We start from the raw sequence: 18,622 nt of genomic DNA on the forward strand, positions 1-18,622 counted from the left end.
TTTTTTAATCCTTATTGCACTTATTAATGTTGAATAGTTTGCAAAGTGTTGAACATAGCGTTTTTTTTATGCAAAAAAAAACTTGATTTTAATTCGTAAATACAAAAAAAAAATTGTAAGTTTTTAGCGTTCTAAATTCACTATTCAACAAATATTTATAAAATCATTAAAAAAGTTTAATCTTAATTATTTCTTTGTTGTGTATAGACTTATTGTACTGTGCTAATTTTTAAATAGTATTTACAAATTAAAATCAAGTTATTTTTGCATAAAAAAAACACTATGTTCAACACTTTGCAAACTACTCAACGTTGATAAGTGCAATAAGGATAAAAAAAAGTGAATTTTTTAGTGTCTTTAATTCATTATATCAGAAAATAAACAATTTAAACCCTGTTTAAGTGCAAAAGCTTACAGAAATAAACGTTTCCAAAATATGTTAAAAATGGAAAAAATGAGACATCTACTGTAAGGTGAGTATGAATGTGAATGTGGAAACTAATAGTTCTGAGATAACCCTCTAATCCATTCGGCCATGGCGACAGTCATACCACGATTTTGCAAATTTATGTACTTAACGTATCCAAGAGATGAAGCGGTTCACACATGCGCGAATGCTGAAATCGTTTAGAAAGAGATGGTCTTATGCCTCCATCAGATTTAGCGGTTGTTAAAGTAGAAAAAAATGAATATTTTGTTCTAAATTTCACATATTATGTGCTTGAGTCCCCGTCCTTTAAGACAGTACTAGGATCATACTTATCTGATTTGAATTTCCAAAATTTTTTATATATTATAAAGTTGCGATTGCAAAAATAATAAATATATCTATATGACTTGAGTTCATCAGCTTGAATCAAAACCGAATCTCAAACTTATGAATTATATATATATATAAACTTTAGTTCCTTTAGCTATAATCGAAACCAAAATATGTATAGAATTCTTGATAAAATTATAAAAAACATACATCACTAAATTGCCATCAGCTAAAACCGAAAATGAAACCAAAATTCGTAGAATTATTTATAAAAAAAAGTAGATAACTTAAGTGCCATCAACTATAATCGAAACTGAAACCAAAATTATAAAAACTTCTTGGTTTTATAACAAAATTAAATAACTTGAGTGCTATAATTGAAACCGAAACCAAAACTTATGAAGAATTCTTTGTAAAATTATTTATTACAAGAAATGGAAGTACATAACAATTAAACGACCTGGATGTAAACGTGGCACAGAAAATAAAACACACTATCATATTAATATATAGATTAGGTCAATATATGAAGATTTATATTCATATTATGTCCACATACAAAGATTAATATTGTGTTTACACGCAAACATTTAAAATTTATTGAGTGAGAAAATAAGAGACAACGTTGATTAAATAATTGTGATATAATTTTGAATAAGGTTTATAAATGACCAACAAAAGGAGTTGTTTTTAGACTTTCTTAGATGATTCATCAATATGTGGATTTCTTTTTTAACTTACATCTATTCATGAAATTAAAAAATGGAGTTATCTAACTTGAACAATCACTTTTACAAAGTATGCTACTAGTTTATAAATAAAAACAAATGAGAAAGAAAAAATTAATAATAAATATTGACATTATAAATGCATGCCCATTCTAAAGTGTTTACAAAAGCAAAGAGAACAATAAATTGGAATAGTTTTTATTGAAATTATAGACTTTGCTTTTTACATCTCAACTTTTTTTTTATGCATCATATGTGTGTATAAAGTACAATATACCAAGTGTGCAGTTGAAAAACCTTGGTAGACTGAGAATGATAACAATGAAATGTGGTCTTTTCTCGTACAAGGTAAAGCTAATTTCCATGAGGCAGTAATTTATGAAGCTATATCAATTGCTTGTTAGATAAACTGAAAGCAAATGTTTTGAAAAACATTTTTATTGATAATCACATGTCATAATGAATCTCTTTATTAGTGTGAAGAATGGCCATTTGAATCTTTCTGTGAAGTATTGATGAATGATTTGTTTCATAATGCCTGGGAAATTCGTCATGGTGCAGCGATCGGTCTTCGAGAAGCCATAAAACTTCATGGTCTCGGTGCTGGCAAGGCGACAGATACACCAGTCAATCAGGTTGGTACTTTTTATTATTGTATGAATTTATATAACGTATCTCTTTGTCACAAATTTTCATTGTAGATGTGTCTCAGCATTAGCGGTTTCAGAATTGTCCAATAAAGTCTGCAATCAATTACTTGTCAGCCAACGCTTCTCATTTGAGGATTGATTGTATGCAGCAACTTTGTTTTCCCAAATCCAGTCCAAACTACTTAACACATAATTCTATTTCCAAAATATTTTAAGGAAAAAAACTAATGTCACATCCATCTTCTCTTTTTGTCAATTGATACATTTACTCATTACCTTGGATGCATTGACTTTTAGGCTTCAACCTAAATGAAGTACACTGCATGCAAATGAGAACAATAAAATTAGAAAATAGAAAAATTGCATAGTCTTTCTCAGTTATATAATAATAAAGTTTTCTTTTCCACCATGCAATTGTTTATTCAGTTTGTTTATTCGACAAGTGAATATCACTACCATTGTCTGGTTTTTCTTAAGCATTTCTTTTTCATTAAAAAAAAGAGCTTACAACATTCTTTACCATTTACTTTTGTTGGTGGTAAATAATTTGTCGTGTTTTTTGATTTTGCCAAAATTAGTGGTTTTCCTTCCATGAGAAGCATGTGCCAGGAGATTTTTCTGAATTTATATTTTTTACACCTCATCAGCATCGGCGTTATTTTTATTATTTTCATCTTGTTCACGCTGAAGTGGTATGTTTCTTGAATGACTTGCAACTTGTTGCTATTTCACCTGTCAAAATCAGGTCATTATGAACTGAGGTACTCCATCCCAGACAGGCAAAGATGCCGAAAACAGGTTTTGAGTAATCACTGCTTAAAGTTCAACAACATGGAGACTGGCATAAAATAATTATTTACATACATATCAATGTGTTTTTGATCTCATTTTGTAAGGTAATTAGTCTAGATTATAGTTAAATACATAGATAATGATAAAAGTAAGAGTCATGCTCATAAAAAGACTATAAGAATGAGGAAACAAATTATAAAAAAGAAAAAATATTATGTTTAATGTTACACTTACATTACTGCTGATACTATTCTGTTTGTGAAGTGCTGTTTGTGGGGAGATATGGTTGAGCCTTAGTAATCAAGTAGGTCATCATTGTTATCAACATCAGGTGCATCAATCAGGGCTTCTTGCTCAACAATCATGTCCACCATAAACTGTTTATGATGAAGTGCGATGAAGGTTAACAGGGCCTTAATATCCTCCAGCTTAACATCCAGTTTAACAGATGTTAGATATTTCTGAAACAAGTGTGTTGTTGAAAGGTTCAACACACGGTTGTCGTAAGACTTTGATCTTCCTTTCTGCAATTTGACATTAAAAAAACTTGTTGGTATATTGGCTTCATGCCAAAGCCCTGTTTGTAGGTGTCAACATAAATAAACACCTTACCATTTTTGAAGTTGGCCCCAGCTACTGCTTTTGGTGATCTGGGTTTGCAACACTACATCTAAAAACGTGTTTTACTAAATATGTACAACTAAAAATTATGTACGATCATTGTACGATTAAATTGCCACTGCTGCTGATTAAAGCAACTTCGACGCAGGCAATCGACTGGGCTCGTCAGCGTAAAATTCGTAATGGTAAAACAATCTTGTAATAAACAATAAAACAAATTTACTTAGAAGTGTTGAGAGGTTATTTTTGGGAAATATCTTTTTAAGTCCATACCTAAAAAGATATTTACTAAAGAAAACTCTTGATTTTTATTAAATATCCCCTCTTACACGCGCGATCTACTAAGTTCGTCAGCACAAAAAATGTTATTAAAATAAGCAATAACACTTTAGTCACAGTTGCGATTATTTTTTAGCAAATTTTTAAAAGCTGAGACCTTTTTTCAACCCAGTGTGCCGCTTTTTTATTTTTTAATCTTTAATAAACAAGTTTATTTCTTTATTGAAATAAAAATAAAACGAATTTAACTAGTCACAACTTTCAGCCGATAGGTTTTTTTTCCAAATTAAATTTTACAAGTGACCTTTTTAAAATTTGAATTTTGTAACATAATAGCAACGTAACACTAGAAAATCTTTTTAAAAAGTAGAATAAATCCTTGAACAACATTTCTAATCCCATATGTGTCTCACTTAAGGGAACTAGTTTTCCCCATATTTAAAACATTAGTCTCATAGGAAGACAAGTAAATTATTATTTTTTTTTAATTTTCTGTTTTTTCCTTTTTCTTTTGTTTTTTTGTTTTTTAATAATATTGCATAAAGTTCCTTTTTATGATAATGCGACTCTGTTCCATTTCTCAAAAAAAAGAAAAAGAAAGAGGTCAATATGCGCTGCTTATCCAACTTGCAAAGGGTGTTTATTTCGAAACATGGGGAGGTTGAAAATAAGAAAACGCCTTTCTGAATAAACACCCCTAACCTTCCCATGTTAAGAATGGCCTTTTTAAAATCATGTTTAATTTTTAGTCGTGCATAATTAGTAAAACCAAGGCACAATTAATCTGAAAAATAAACTTTTTTTTTACAAAGATTTTTAATGAAAAAAAAAACAGAAAAGTATGTGACACACAGAATTGGAAAAAATAATATTAAGAAAAAAAAGTTTTTTGTAAATACTTTTTTATATGAATCTAAAAATATATTTGCCAAAAATAACCTTTTGATTGAAATTTGTGAGTAAATTCATTTTATTGTTTATTTTAATAATACAACATACTTACGCGCTGACAACCTAGTAGCTGGTCCGAGTAAAAGTTGCTTTATTAGTAAAACAGCAGCAGGAGCAAATAATCGTACATAATTAGTCGTACAATTTTAGTAAATTCCTTTATGTACAATCAAAATCCGACACAACTAAATTTTCTGATTCATCGCCTGGTGATTCAAGCAACTTTACATGTTTCTATAGGACAAACAGCAGAAGCGGTCAGTTGTACAATGATCGGGAATAATTTTGGTCAAACATATTTAGTAAAACCGTCTAAAAATCTATTCCTCTGCATGTTAACCACTGTGAACAGTTTTGTATGATGACAGGCCTTGATGAAGTCAGAACAGGTAGGTTGGAAATAAACCTCAACACCTCTTACTTTTTTTTTTCTATGTTCCAAAAATCTCTATCACAAGACAAATAGGAGTGGCTAGGTATCGTAAAAAAAAGTGCTCAATTGCGTTGAATCTAACTTTGTATTTTCTAGAGGCAAGTTAGCACCATATTAATATTTTAATTTTGTCCACTACAGTTGTCACTAAAAAGATGCAATATTTTTACATTGTTTACAGAAGCATTGATGTAGTGTTGCAGACAGCTAGCTATTTCTGCAGACCATTTTTTACCCATGGACTTATTTCATAAATACATCATAGCTTTTCCTGTTTGTATACTATGTATACAAAAATTGTATGCCTAAAGTTTACGTTTGTAGTACTGGACTCCTGTGCAAATTGAAAAACAATGCAGCAACAAACGAATCCTGGCTATTATCGCAGACCTTTAAAAGATTCTGAGCCTCTTTTGCTACATAAATGCTGCTTTTTTTTCATCCTGCAGTTGTCTGAATTTTTTCGCTATTTGATTCTGCACTTATGTATTTCATTATTCACTAAATCATAATAGTTGCAGGTATGGGGTGGCTCAGAACCCACATTGAATTCAGAGTTAAAAATATAATAAAAATGATTATTGACAAGCTCAACCATACTGTTTTCTTTTAACCAATTAAGGTACGATGTGTACATAATATTCATATTCAGCTCAGGAGCCAGGTACTTTATATGAGGACTCTTTGCTCCCACAGTAGTGACTCAACACCTTGGGCACACTAGCAATGTATTCTATCACTGACTGCCTTTGTCATCACTGATTTTTGGTGATGGAACTGCATAACCACACTCGTCTGTTTCAATCATACCTGTCAAGCTTTATTTGGCAAGCACACTCCACACGCTTTTCTTTACTAACATGTTTGCTATAAAAAGCATTTCTACAAACACTATGCAATCTGTTATGCATGCATCACTGTCTGTCTGTTGGCTAGATCTATCATCCTTAACACGAACATCTTCACTTTCATACTTGGAAATATACGCATTTTGTTGGTCAAAGTTGCCCATTTCCTAAAATTTACTAAATATTTCCTTTATGTTGTCCAGTCTTATTTTATCAAACATTTGCATTTACATGCTGGCCCTACAACGCATGTTGAAACTTGTTGCTTTGTAGTATAGCTTGTGTATGCCTCTCATTTGTTTCTTGTTTTTTTAGCCTTTGTTTTCTCACAGTTTTCTATACTCTTTCGGCGTTTACAGGTATGGACTGACACACCAGGCTTTACTTCAGTCTTTGTTGAATTCATTTTCCTGTAATTTATTTCCACTGAGAAATCACAAAATACAACGTATTACTGAAAGTTTTCTCACTGTTGACAAACACAGTACTAACACCGTGAGAACAATTAACGCCATCTCTCATTAGCTCATATGCTCACATGCTCCCATCCTGGTAGCGCAGCTGTCATTGGTTACTGGTCTCACGCGTTTTCGCCCTTTTGGTGCATACAAAAGAGTGTGTTTTGCTAGTGAGCACATGTTTATTTCACTGTCAGGAGACACATGCGCCAAAGTAGCGAAGTGATATTGCTTAGTTAACCAACTCAAAAGATAGAGCATGGATGGGAGAATAAAGTACCATAGAAACCTGATATCTGAGCCACTGGCGGCTTTGTCTCTCTGATATGAAGCATCTCAACTGATCTCCATGTCTTAAATGGCCTATCATGTGGCTTCAGGCTATCAAGATCAATGTAGGACACCCCTTGGAGCATTTTAAATGACTGACAGTGGGTGATGTGATCATATCAGTTGAGATGTGCAACATTCTTTCTCGTGAAGTGCGATTGGCAATTCTCTTCATCTGGTGCTCTGCAGCCAGCAGCATATTGTTTGACATTTCAGTGTTGATTAAGTCTTCTAGACATACAGGCCAGACGTATGCATTGTCTGCTCCTACTCTTGGGTAGGATAAGATCCTTGCATTTTTTAAATTGTTGATAGCTTCCTGATGATGGGGTCCTGGATATGACCTTAAACTATATCCAGTGGTGAGGCCCCAGCTTGTGGGCTTTGGGGAGTGTGGAGCCACCCTTTAATTACCATTGCTCCCAGGTCCACTCTGACCCGGAGTGGTAGTACCTGTTAGGGTCCCAACTATGGGTTAAATAGAAACCGACGTGAAAACAACAAATATATTCTATTAAAAAAATTTTTCTTCTGAATCTTTGGATTCGGCATTAAATAACCCGAAAAGGATTGATATGCCGTAAAACAAAAACAACCAACCAACCAATCCTGATGATGGATATGTCTTATAGTTCACCACTGTAATCATTTATGTTGCCTAGATAGACACATTTATCGATTCTTTCGACACCGGCAACAGTTTTTGTTTTCATAGTAGTTTGGTGTTGTAGATGAAATTAGCCACATCTGTTACTTGTAGCATCAGTAGGTTGGAGCACATTTTGTGACATTACTTATTGTTCTGCATTTGATTCAGTTCAAGTCAGTTCCAAGCTTATAGACAGCATGGATATTTGTCTTAACATCATATATCATATGTTTCATCTTTACTATGCTTTATGCTGCCTTTTTCAAGCACTGATTTTCACCTGTTTGTGCCAAACATCCTAAAAGTGTCTTTCTTGGCACTTTGTCATTTTAATAAAAAATGTATATTTTTGTAAAAGTATACATTTAATTTGATAAATATTTAAGAAACATTAACTTGATTATTTATAAAAATGGAAAACATTCTCTGATTTTTATTTTATTTGAGTTATATTTATAAAAAAAATTATTTCTGTATATAAACATATTTCAATGAAATTACTGTTCAGAAATTTTTATGTGTTGACCTGCCTATTTATATGCTTAAAATACAGGTACGGACTGACACACCAGGCTCTACAGAGGCCATAAATTCAAGGTACATGAGCGAGTGTGGGACTAGTACCTATCACTCTTAAAAACAGAATACAAACCTGGGGTGTCTCTTGAAAAATGGTCATTTTTTGAAGGAAAAAAATATAGCCATAGGTGAATTCCATGGAAAGTGGTCCAAAATTGGAAAATTTGAAATCCAATATTTTCCAACATTGTTTTTTTCTGAAAAACAACACCCTAAACTACAAAAAAAAAAAATAGAAAATTCCAATTGTGATCTTGTCTGTGTTGGAGTTATAAACATCGGCTATTTATTAAAGCTGAAAAATGAAAGAATTGCTTATTTTTCAGGCATTTATTTTTACTAATAAATAATATAGTAGTATGTTTAATTATATTTTTTATGATTGATACATATATACATTTCAAAATAATTGACGCTCTGAGCTTCTGCTGTTAATCATTTTTACATTAAATTTTCATAAAGTTAGCCCTGTGTCGATGTGACACTTAATTAACATTTTTTTTTCTAATTCTTTAATAAAACCCCTAAGGAAAAAATCCTTTCTGATTATAAGCTAGTATATTACCGTAAACAAAATAATAGCAACAAAAAAAAAAAAAAAATAGCTATTTTTTCTTCTTGAAAGAATACTTTGAATTTGTGTAACACACGTGACGTCACATGTGTTACATGTCAAAATATCATTTAAAAATTTTCAATAATCAATGTATTTCAACATAATAAATAACATACTCATACAATGCTATAAAATAGATTTATTTATTGAAAAATTTCAAGTTGAAAATGATAAAGAACATCCTGATTTCTTCCAATATCTACCATTCCTACTGGAACTGGTGGACTCAGTTTCCCGATTACGTTCTTGGGCCGGTATGCAATTATATCAGCTTTATTTGGCCAGTACCATTTTGCTTTTCTGGAATATTTCATTACTGATACTTCTATATATACTTCAGTATCTACAATTGACAAAACTTCACCAGGAAATTTTTTACCATCATAGGAGACTAAGGCCCAATCACCAATATTCAGTTTTTCGCTTCTGTCTACATCCTCGTCTTCATATACAATAGTTGCTGACAGATCCTTACTTAAATTTGTCTTCAACATTTCTAGAGTCGAACCATCACAACTAATAACATGCATCTTACTGATGCCTGAGGCATCTTTAACATTTTCCCAGGGATTTTTTTCTTTTATCATCTCTGAAATTTTTTCTTCACATATGAAGAACAGTTACTTCCTTCATATCATCTTTTGCTACTTTTATCCGCGCACAAAAAAATGAACTAAATTTATTTAAGTTAAAGAAAAATTAAAGATGCTTTAATGACGTCCCTACCCTGCTGTTTTATTTACTCATTATTTAATTATTTTTTTTTACTTACATAATTTTTCTTTAACTTAAATTTAGTTAATTTTCTTTCATTTTCTTCGTGCGCATGTTTATTATGGAAATAAACGAAATTACCATTAAAATAAACACCCACGTGAAAAAAGTTGTGTATCACTTGTCCTTGAAAAAAAAAATGAAATATTTATTTTATTAAAAAATAAAATAATCTCATGCACGAAAAAATGTATTTAAATTAAAGAAAAATTATTTAAGTAAAATAAAATGAAATAATAAGTAAATAAAAAAAGCCGGCGGCGTGATTAAAACGTCTTTACACAAAACATGCGTTTGTGCCGGGTCCAGTCATGGTGTCTTACCATTTTTTTTAGCTTAGACAATTAAAATGAAAATATTGAAAAGTTGAGAAAATAATTTTCTTTATCAACCGTATGGAAAACAAAGCTGGACATGTTCGATTTTTTACACTAAGTCACCAAACTTATGATATATATGAAAAAAAAAAGAAGTTTTACACTAACCTGCACTGGTTTGAAATATTTTCAATGAAAATTTTTTAGGGACAGTGCTATGCAAAACAAATTACCAATTCTCTTAGAACAAAATTTGACTACTTTCCGACTTCATGGAGCTTTGGAAATGACTGAAATTTCGCACGGGTAACACACGTGACGCTAAGGTGTAACACACGTGACAACAAATTCCTTAATTTTCAGGGTGTCAGTGAATAAAAATTTATCAAACAACTATTGTTATAATTAGAATACTCCCTAAAAATGTAGAAAAACCTGTTTTTATAAAAATATAAAGGCAACAATTCGCAGAGTTTATACATTGTTTACAAATTTTTCAAATATCCTTCCCGTCTGAATGTAATGCACGTGATGCTAGAAACAAGACTATTCTAAAAAAAATGGTCATAAGTATGGGGATTTTTTATGTACTGTAGTACATTAAAAGAATAATGGTTTAAGAATACATAAGCCAAAAAGAAAAGAGTAAAATATTATAAGGGAGATTTTAAATAAATTTTATCGCTGAAAACCTGTCTGAACTGTAACACACGTGACATGGAATGGCCCCATAGCATACAAATTGTGGCCTCTTGCAGCAACAAAGAAGGTAGCATGTCATACAATAAATCAATTTCCTGCCCAATATCAGTCTAGAAAAAAGATTTCAGAATGTCCATTTTTATATATTGCAACCATAAGCAGCAAGTTAGTGTTAGTCAAATTTTTCTCTTTTTTCCTATTCCAACTTTTCATGGATTGTCATAACTGCTATATTTATTATGTACTTTAACACTTTTGTTATCCATTTTAATGGGCAACACTGGAAAGTTTTTCTACTAGGTATGTTTTGACATTTAGTGGTTATTATAGAATGAAAATATATAATACTAGCATGGGTGCCCGGCGTTGCCCGGGTATTTGGAGATGTATGTTGAGTAAAAAAAAAAAAAAAAGTGGTCAATTTTTTTAAACTTTGACCCCTATTATGACCCCTTAAAATTTATTGTTTTGGGCTCAAATAAAGTTATTAAGTTAGATCCATGTCCAATAAACCTATATCTAAAATTTCAAGTGCTTAGACCGAAAATTGTCAGAGGAATTTGGTAGAGTTCTCAAAGGTCAAATCGTTGAACTTTGACCTCTTAATTGTCAAATTTCTGGCCGAAAACCGATCACATCAATTTTCCCAAATCTCAGTACCCTGTATATCAAATTTCGAGTCTGTAGACTTAAAATTGAGAGTTATTGCAGATACACACACAGACAGACAGACACTTTCACTTTTATAGATATATAGATAGACTTTAGAATAATAAAATAATATAGTTTTCATTTTTAAAATCCTACTATAAATACAATATTTTTAACAATGAAGCATTTGGAGAGAAACTAAAATATATTTACAGTAAAATAAATGAATGATCTGCCTATATTCAGAATTATTTATTGATTTTGTTGGAATTTAATAATTTTGAGTTTTTGTTTTATTATTTTTAATTTAGATGGTAATTATGAATCAAACCTGGCTATGTGATGTAGCACTTCGTTTGTTGTGTGTTCTGGCACTGGATAGATTTGGTGATTTTGTTGCTGATGAGGTAATTATTGCTTGATATTCATGTCTTGTACCTTCTTACAATTTAATTGGTTTCATTGGATGAAACATTAAAAATCTAGAGCTGTGTAAAAAAAATGTTACTTAATAACTCATACTAATTTAAGAATGAATACAAACCATGTGAAACAACAAGGACAAACAAGGCAGATCAATTGATGAGAGTGCTTCAGAGATGGCTTGATGCAAGTAAGATGATGTCTTCTTTGGCAAGATACGACAAGTATAATCAACCAGCTGAAGACATTCATCTAGGAGCCGGGCCCGCTGACAGAGATTCTGACAGATAATGACACTTCCTTTTGGAGCAGCTTTTTTAAAACCTTAGATGAGTGGAGAATCCAACTTTGATTCCGCTGTGCATACATGCCCTCTGGTATGCATCATCAAATGATGTCTCATAACTGTAAAAAGGATTATTGCTAGAAAACAGCGTACTAGTACAGCATCACACGTCATCAGGGTGATATGTCCTCTGCTATATCACCTCTCAATGTGGTTTATATCGCATACGACTACAAAGAATCATTGGAACATTGGCACTAGCACTGTCTTCTAAAACGGGTGATTGAGTATGGGTAAAGTCTTCACATGGACAATGTACCAGAAAATATGTAGTGGAACATTTGATCGGAATTACCAGTGCACAGAAAATATCACTTGACAGAATGCTACATCATGTGAAAGGTCTTCAACCCATAGTGGGACCAGGCCCACCGACTTGTTTGTTCTGACATGTCTTTAGAGAATACAAACGAAAGATTTGTAACAACTTGAGAGAGACCATGTGAACAGAAACCCAGCATAAATGCAGGTGATGCCTCTTTTGAAGACACTTCTAATGGAGACCAGAGACTTTACTGTTGCGAAGAAGCACATGGCACAAAAGAACACCTCCTGAATGTTTCATGTGTGAAAAATCAAACCTGGGGAGAAAAACAATATTTTTCTTATGTGTAATCGGTGAACATTCATCAGTTCATTTACATGTATGGAAACTTGAATATCACCCGATAGGTTGATCCCACTTTGACAGAAATTCTAAACTCTACTGAACATTAATATAAAGAAAAACCATACTGGAACAGAATGTGTCATTTATGTGGACAATCTAATGATATGCTATAGAACAAAAAATATGTACACAATAGAAAGACAGTTACAATTATGTCTAAACAGAATTGAAAAATGGACTACAGCTAACTGATTTAATGTTTCTCATGACAACACATTCAAAAATGTCTGAACCTTGATAAGGATTAAGTGTAGCTTTTTTTTTTTTTTTTTTAAAAGGCATCACCACATTATCAAGGCCCAGAGGCCACTCAAGGATAAGGGTTAAAGAGTGTACAGTAGAAATTGGTCAATATAGTAATCATTAGTAATGAAAATTTGGTAAATTTAATAACTTATATGGAACGGCTCATCAAGAACTTATTTACTTTAGACTTGAACACAACCATATTGTAGTCAGCCGGAAAGCAGGAAAACGGAAGACAATTCCACAGGCGTGCAGTTCTAAGAAAGAAGCTTTGTTCATGGAATCTACGTTTAGGTTTAGACACAGATAAAGAGTGGGGGAAATTATTGATAGTGTTTACAGCTAGACGAGTGTTTCTTGTGAAAGTTTGGCGAGGGGGGACCATAGATTGAAGCTCAGTTGAACACTTTCCATGAAAATAACGATACATCAGAGACAAACTCGCAACATCTCTTCTGTGAGATAGAGGTTGCAAGGAGGAGAAAAGGACATCACCTACGAGGCTACGAAGTCTATTTTGAACTCTATCAAGGCAGGACAAGTCCTTTCTAGCAGCTCCTGCCCAGATGTGGCAACAGTATTCCATCCTTGGACGTACCTGGCTCTTATATAGATAGAGAATAGCATCAGCAGTGAGATATCTACTGGATCGATAGAAAGATCCCACCATTTTTCCAGTGGCCTTGGCAACAGATTTGATATATGTGTTCCATTTAAGATCAGGAGTAATGGTCAAGCCCAGAAGCTTGTCAAAACTTGAGGCCTCCTGAAGACGAGAGCCATTCATTTCAATTGATGACAAATGTGGATTAGAATGTTGATGATGTAAAGAGAGAAGCTTGGTTTTAGATAGATTAAAAGTAACCAGCCACTCCTTTCCCCATTGTACTACGTGCTCAAGATCAGAGGAGAGAGAATTGGAGAGAACTTGGTCGTTTACTGTCTTAGATGTGGTACCATAAATGGTAGTGTCGTCAGCATAAATGTCTACAAATGATGTAAGGATATGATTTGGAAGATCATTAATGTAGATCAGGAAAAGAGTTGGGCCCAGGATGGATCCCTGAGGGACACCGGCATTAATACTGTGAGCTTCTGATTTTTGCCCCTCAACTACTACTCTTATGAACCTATCAGAAAGAAATGATTTAATAATTGAGAAGACTTTTCCAGCTATACCATAGCTAGCGATCTTATGAAGTAAACCTTTATGCCATACCCTATCAAAGGCTTTAGATATGTCAAGAGCAATTGCCCTAGAAAGATTGCCACCGTCGAGAGATTTGCTAATCCTATGCGATATAACTGTAAGGACATCTGCTGTAGATCTAGCAGGAACAATACAAGTACTTTGGTATTATCCTTGGTAAAAAGCTTACCTTTATATCTCTTCTAAATGGTGTTTACAATGGAATCTAACTGTAGAGTTGAATGTAATAGTCAAAGAAGCAAGCGCGCACATGTGTGTGCCTTGTGTGGCTATACAACTTACCTTCAGGTGGGATCTGAGAGAGATTAAAGATGGCGGCCGTTGCTTTATAAGGTGTGGTTTTGTGGAATCGCACAAGATCACAATGCCCACCGCACACTTATGCAAATGAAATGCAGTCAGTTTTTTTAATAAAACACCTGTTGGGGTGAGGAGGACAGATGCATGCTGAAAGTTAAGAGAGAAAATTGTGAGGAGGAGGAAATACATTAACAAATTTTTAAAGGTTGATATGCCGTAAAATAAAGTAAAGAAAACATGACTAAATATTGGAAGAAGTTTAGCACATTTTTATTTTACCAGAATGATTGGATTCAGCATTGAATAATCTATGAAAAGGGTTGTATATACTGTAAAACAAACAAAATCCTCTGAGGTCATCAGATCTGTTTTTAAGACTTGTACTATACATCCGTCAAATCATTTTCATATCATTTCTTTCTATGCAACACATGTTCTTAATGTTCACTGACCAGATTTCACTTGTATAGATCATCACACTGCATGCATATGATTGATAGATTTTTTTCTTGGTTGGCAGTCGTAACACTCTGCTGGTTAATCGTGGCTTAAGTATTGATTGAAAATTTCTGCTTGTGTGGCATCTTCCTAACTGAAATCATAGAAATTGCAAAAGACAGTGAAATAGAAAAAAAATAGCTGTAAAGAACTTTGAGGAGGAATGTTGCGATGCTAAATGTGGTGATGACCCCACAAATTTACACACTACAACTATTTGCATACATTTTCATAAATCAATTCACTCTTTTCACGGTTTTATATATATACTTTTCATCGCAAGTTACAACTCTGTCGAGAAATAACCCTTATCCCTGAGTGGCTTCCGGGCCTTGATAAGTGGTGACCACCGTGTAAAAAAAAAAAAAAAAAAAAAAAAAAAGAAATGGGTGGTTGCGTTGCATAAAAGAAGGGAAGATAACACTTCATAACGGCGTTTCATTTGGTTATCGTTCAATTCATAAGGCATCTATTTATCAACATTTTTGTCTTTCCAAGCTCATAAATCATTGTATGCATTACATCTAATTCAGAAGCAAGCTCTTGAACCATTGTGTGTGGATTGGCTTCGACTCAGGCCCTTAATTGATCATTATCAACATCCGATGGTTGACCACTACACTCATCATCTTCAAAACTCTTATCGCTGCCACAAAATTTCTTAAACCACCATCGTGCTATGCATTTAGTAGTGGTCTCTGGAATAAATGCTTTGTTTATAACATGAACTGTTTCAGCAGCTTTTCGGCCTAGCTTGAATTGAAATAAGAAAATTGTGTGAATTTGCTTTTTTCCCATCTTGTATTCAATGTTCTGAAAAGACATTTTTTTTTTTTTTTTTTTTTTTGCACAGGCATCACCACTTATCAAGGCCCAGAGGCCACTCAAGGATAAAGGTTAAAGAGTGTACAGTAGTCAATTGGACAATATTGTAATCATTAGTAATGGAAGTTTGGTAAATTTGTTAACTAACTGAAATGGAACGGTTCAAGAACTTGCTTACTTGAAGGCAACCATATTGTAGTCAGGTGGAAATTAGGCAAACGGAAGACAGTTCCACAGGCGTGCAGTTTTAAGAAAGTAGCTTTGTTCATAAAATCTGCATTTAAGTTTAGGCACAGGTGAGGGAAAGTATTGGTGTTTTTAGCTAGACGAGTGTTTCTCATGAAAGTTTGGTGAGGGGGACCATAGATTGGAGCTCAGATGAGCACTTGCTATGAAAATAACGATAAAGCAAAGACAAACTCGCAACATTTCTTCTGTGAGAAAGAGGTTGCAGGGAAGAGAAAAGGGCATAGTTTTAGATGCATTAAAAGTAACCAGTCACCTCTTTCCCCATTGTACCACGTGCTCAAGATCAGAGGAGAGAGAATCAGAGAAAACTTGGTCGTTTACGGTCTTAGATGTGCTACCATAGATGGTAGTGTCATCAGCATAAATGTCTACGAATGATGTAAGAATGTGATTTGGAAGATCATTAATGTAGATCAGGAAGAGAGTTGGGTCCAGGATGGACCCCTGAGGGATTCTGTGAGCTTCTGATTTCTGCCCATCAACCACTACTCTTATGAACCTATCAGAGAGAAATGATTTAATAATTGAGAAGATATTTTCAGCTATACCATAGCTGGAGATCTTCTGAAGTAACCCTATCAAAGGCCTTAGATATGTCAAGAGCAATTGACTTAGGAAGGTAGCCTGTTTAAAATTTTTTGTTTTAAAATGATTATATACAGTGAAAAACACTCTTTAAAATGATATATAAAGTAGTGGTATTATAACGAAAATTTATTTGAAAATAGATATCAAAATTTAAAATTCCACAAGAACTTTCTTGTCAACCTAATATTAGTATAAACTAGTATACTTATTCATTTTGTGGCAAAACGTTGTTTAAGTTGATATGTTTATTGCGGTATATGAGGTATAATAAAAAAAATATTGTATCATCCTATTTCAATGATGACATAAATAACTGTTATTAGTTTTTATTTTATTGACTACAATTATTTTTTTCTCATTTTAGGTTGTAGCTCCTGTCCGAGAAACCTGTGCACAAACATTGGGTGTGGTCATCCGATTATTAGATTCTGATGGTGTTCATAGTGTTGTGAATGCTTTATTAGCCCTATTGAGTCAGAAACAATGGGAAGTTCGGCATGGAGGCCTACTTGGACTAAAGTATTTATTAGCTGTTAAAAAGGTGTGTCATTAAACTATCATATTTTTTTCACAATTTTTAAGCAAGGTATTTGAAGGTATTTTTAATACATTTTTTTATACATTTTAGGAGTAACTTATCTATCTGCATATTTAACAAAGCTTCATCTTTCAAAATTTGTATTCCAATTCAACTTTTATTGTTAGAATTGTTTCTAGTTTTAAACTAGATTTGATTTTCATTGTCAAAATGCTACAACCATACATGATCATGGGCTTAATTTTATTATTTTATTTTTATTTAATGAATGCATTTTGTATAAATCTAAAAGATGGTAAAAAATATAAAAACTTTTCTTTTTCTTTATAATTTAGATTATCTTATCAAGTTTATTAAAATTTTTAGTAGTGATCTAAATCTCTCAAACTTGTGCAAGCATTTATATTTTTGATTACTGATTGAAATTTTCATTAACAAATGGCCCTAATGAGTAAGGCTTAATGGTCCATATTAAAATAGATAAAGCCAAATCTATATAATAAAACAGTAGATGTATATGTGTATGTAAATATTTAACAGGTAAACATTGAAACTACTGGTTACATAACACTGACATAACATTAACAGGTAATAGTAATTATACACCAAGAATGGTTTATAATGAGTAAAATCTTGGTTTGGGTTGATGAATAATGCATACAGACATATATTGACATGTTGAAATGTGAAATGTCTAATTCAACTGGCCGACATGTTTATACTTCTTTCTGTGCATGCTCACATGAAATTAATTTCTTCAAGTGTGTTAATATTTAGTCTTTATTATTTTTGTCTCGATACCAACATCTGTAGAGAACATGGGACGCAAAATGTTTTGGCTTCAATTTTAGCTGATGGCACTAAGTCCTTTTTTTTTTCAACTTTTGTCATCATGTCTTTGTATTAATAAATGCAAATATCTGCATGATTTTAAATATATTTAAACATATTTTATGGCAAGCGAAATCCAAATATTTCTTTACAGACTTGAAAAGCAAAACTTTTTTTAATTTCTTACAAATTTTTTATTGTCTTTGAAAAGGATAAATATTTTTGGACAATTATTTTTTTTTTTGCTAAAATCTTCCACGGGGACAAGTTCTAAGTACAGTTTTGAAAAAAAGAAAAGCTTATTAAGCTAATGTCAGGTTCCTGCGTTTCTTTCCTTCTTTTTTTCCAAGTAATACGTAAATATTGCTTGAGGTTCTGAAATTGAAAATATTTATAGTCTAGCCTAACTTTAATAATGTTATTTTTCTTTAAATTAAATTATTAGTCCTGTTCCCTTTAGATAATTTTGCTTTCTCTAAATAGCTTTTCCTTTACTTTAAATAGCTTCTTTTTCTATAAATAATTTCTCCTTATTTTTTTACAAAAAAAAAAAAAAAAGACTAGAACATCCCTATATATCATTTTTTATTCATTCATCAATTAGATAAACATATATTAATTTCAAACCAAACTTTTAAGTTTTCAAATGCGTGTGTTTTTTAGAAAGTTTTTCTTACACATTTACTGAATTCAAGTATTTTTAAGAAAATTATGACAACACAAAATGAAGGTTTATTTAAATACAAAATAGAAATTTTCG

At 32.3% G+C, this 18,622-nt stretch overlaps 1 protein-coding gene across 1 annotated transcript in view; it reads left to right on the plus strand.

Moving 5' to 3' along the window:
- LOC145247884 (TATA-binding protein-associated factor 172-like) overlaps window positions 1-18,420 on the plus strand; it is a 72,172-nt gene extending 53,752 nt beyond the window's left edge. Inside the window, exons 4-6 of the mRNA XM_080109495.1 lie at window positions 1,965-2,123; window positions 11,450-11,545; window positions 16,858-18,420. Of these exons, the coding sequence (XP_079965621.1) occupies window positions 1,965-2,123; window positions 11,450-11,545; window positions 16,858-17,046 (444 nt within the window). The 3' untranslated portion in view covers window positions 17,047-18,420. The remainder of the gene's footprint in view (window positions 1-1,964; window positions 2,124-11,449; window positions 11,546-16,857) is intronic.
- The last annotated feature ends 202 nt before the right edge of the window (window positions 18,421-18,622 follow it).

The sequence above is a fragment of the Euprymna scolopes genome, chromosome 26 (assembly GCF_053919585.1).
Source record: "Euprymna scolopes isolate OS-2025 chromosome 26, ASM5391958v1, whole genome shotgun sequence".
NCBI classification, from domain to species: Eukaryota; Metazoa; Mollusca; class Cephalopoda; order Sepiida; family Sepiolidae; genus Euprymna; species Euprymna scolopes.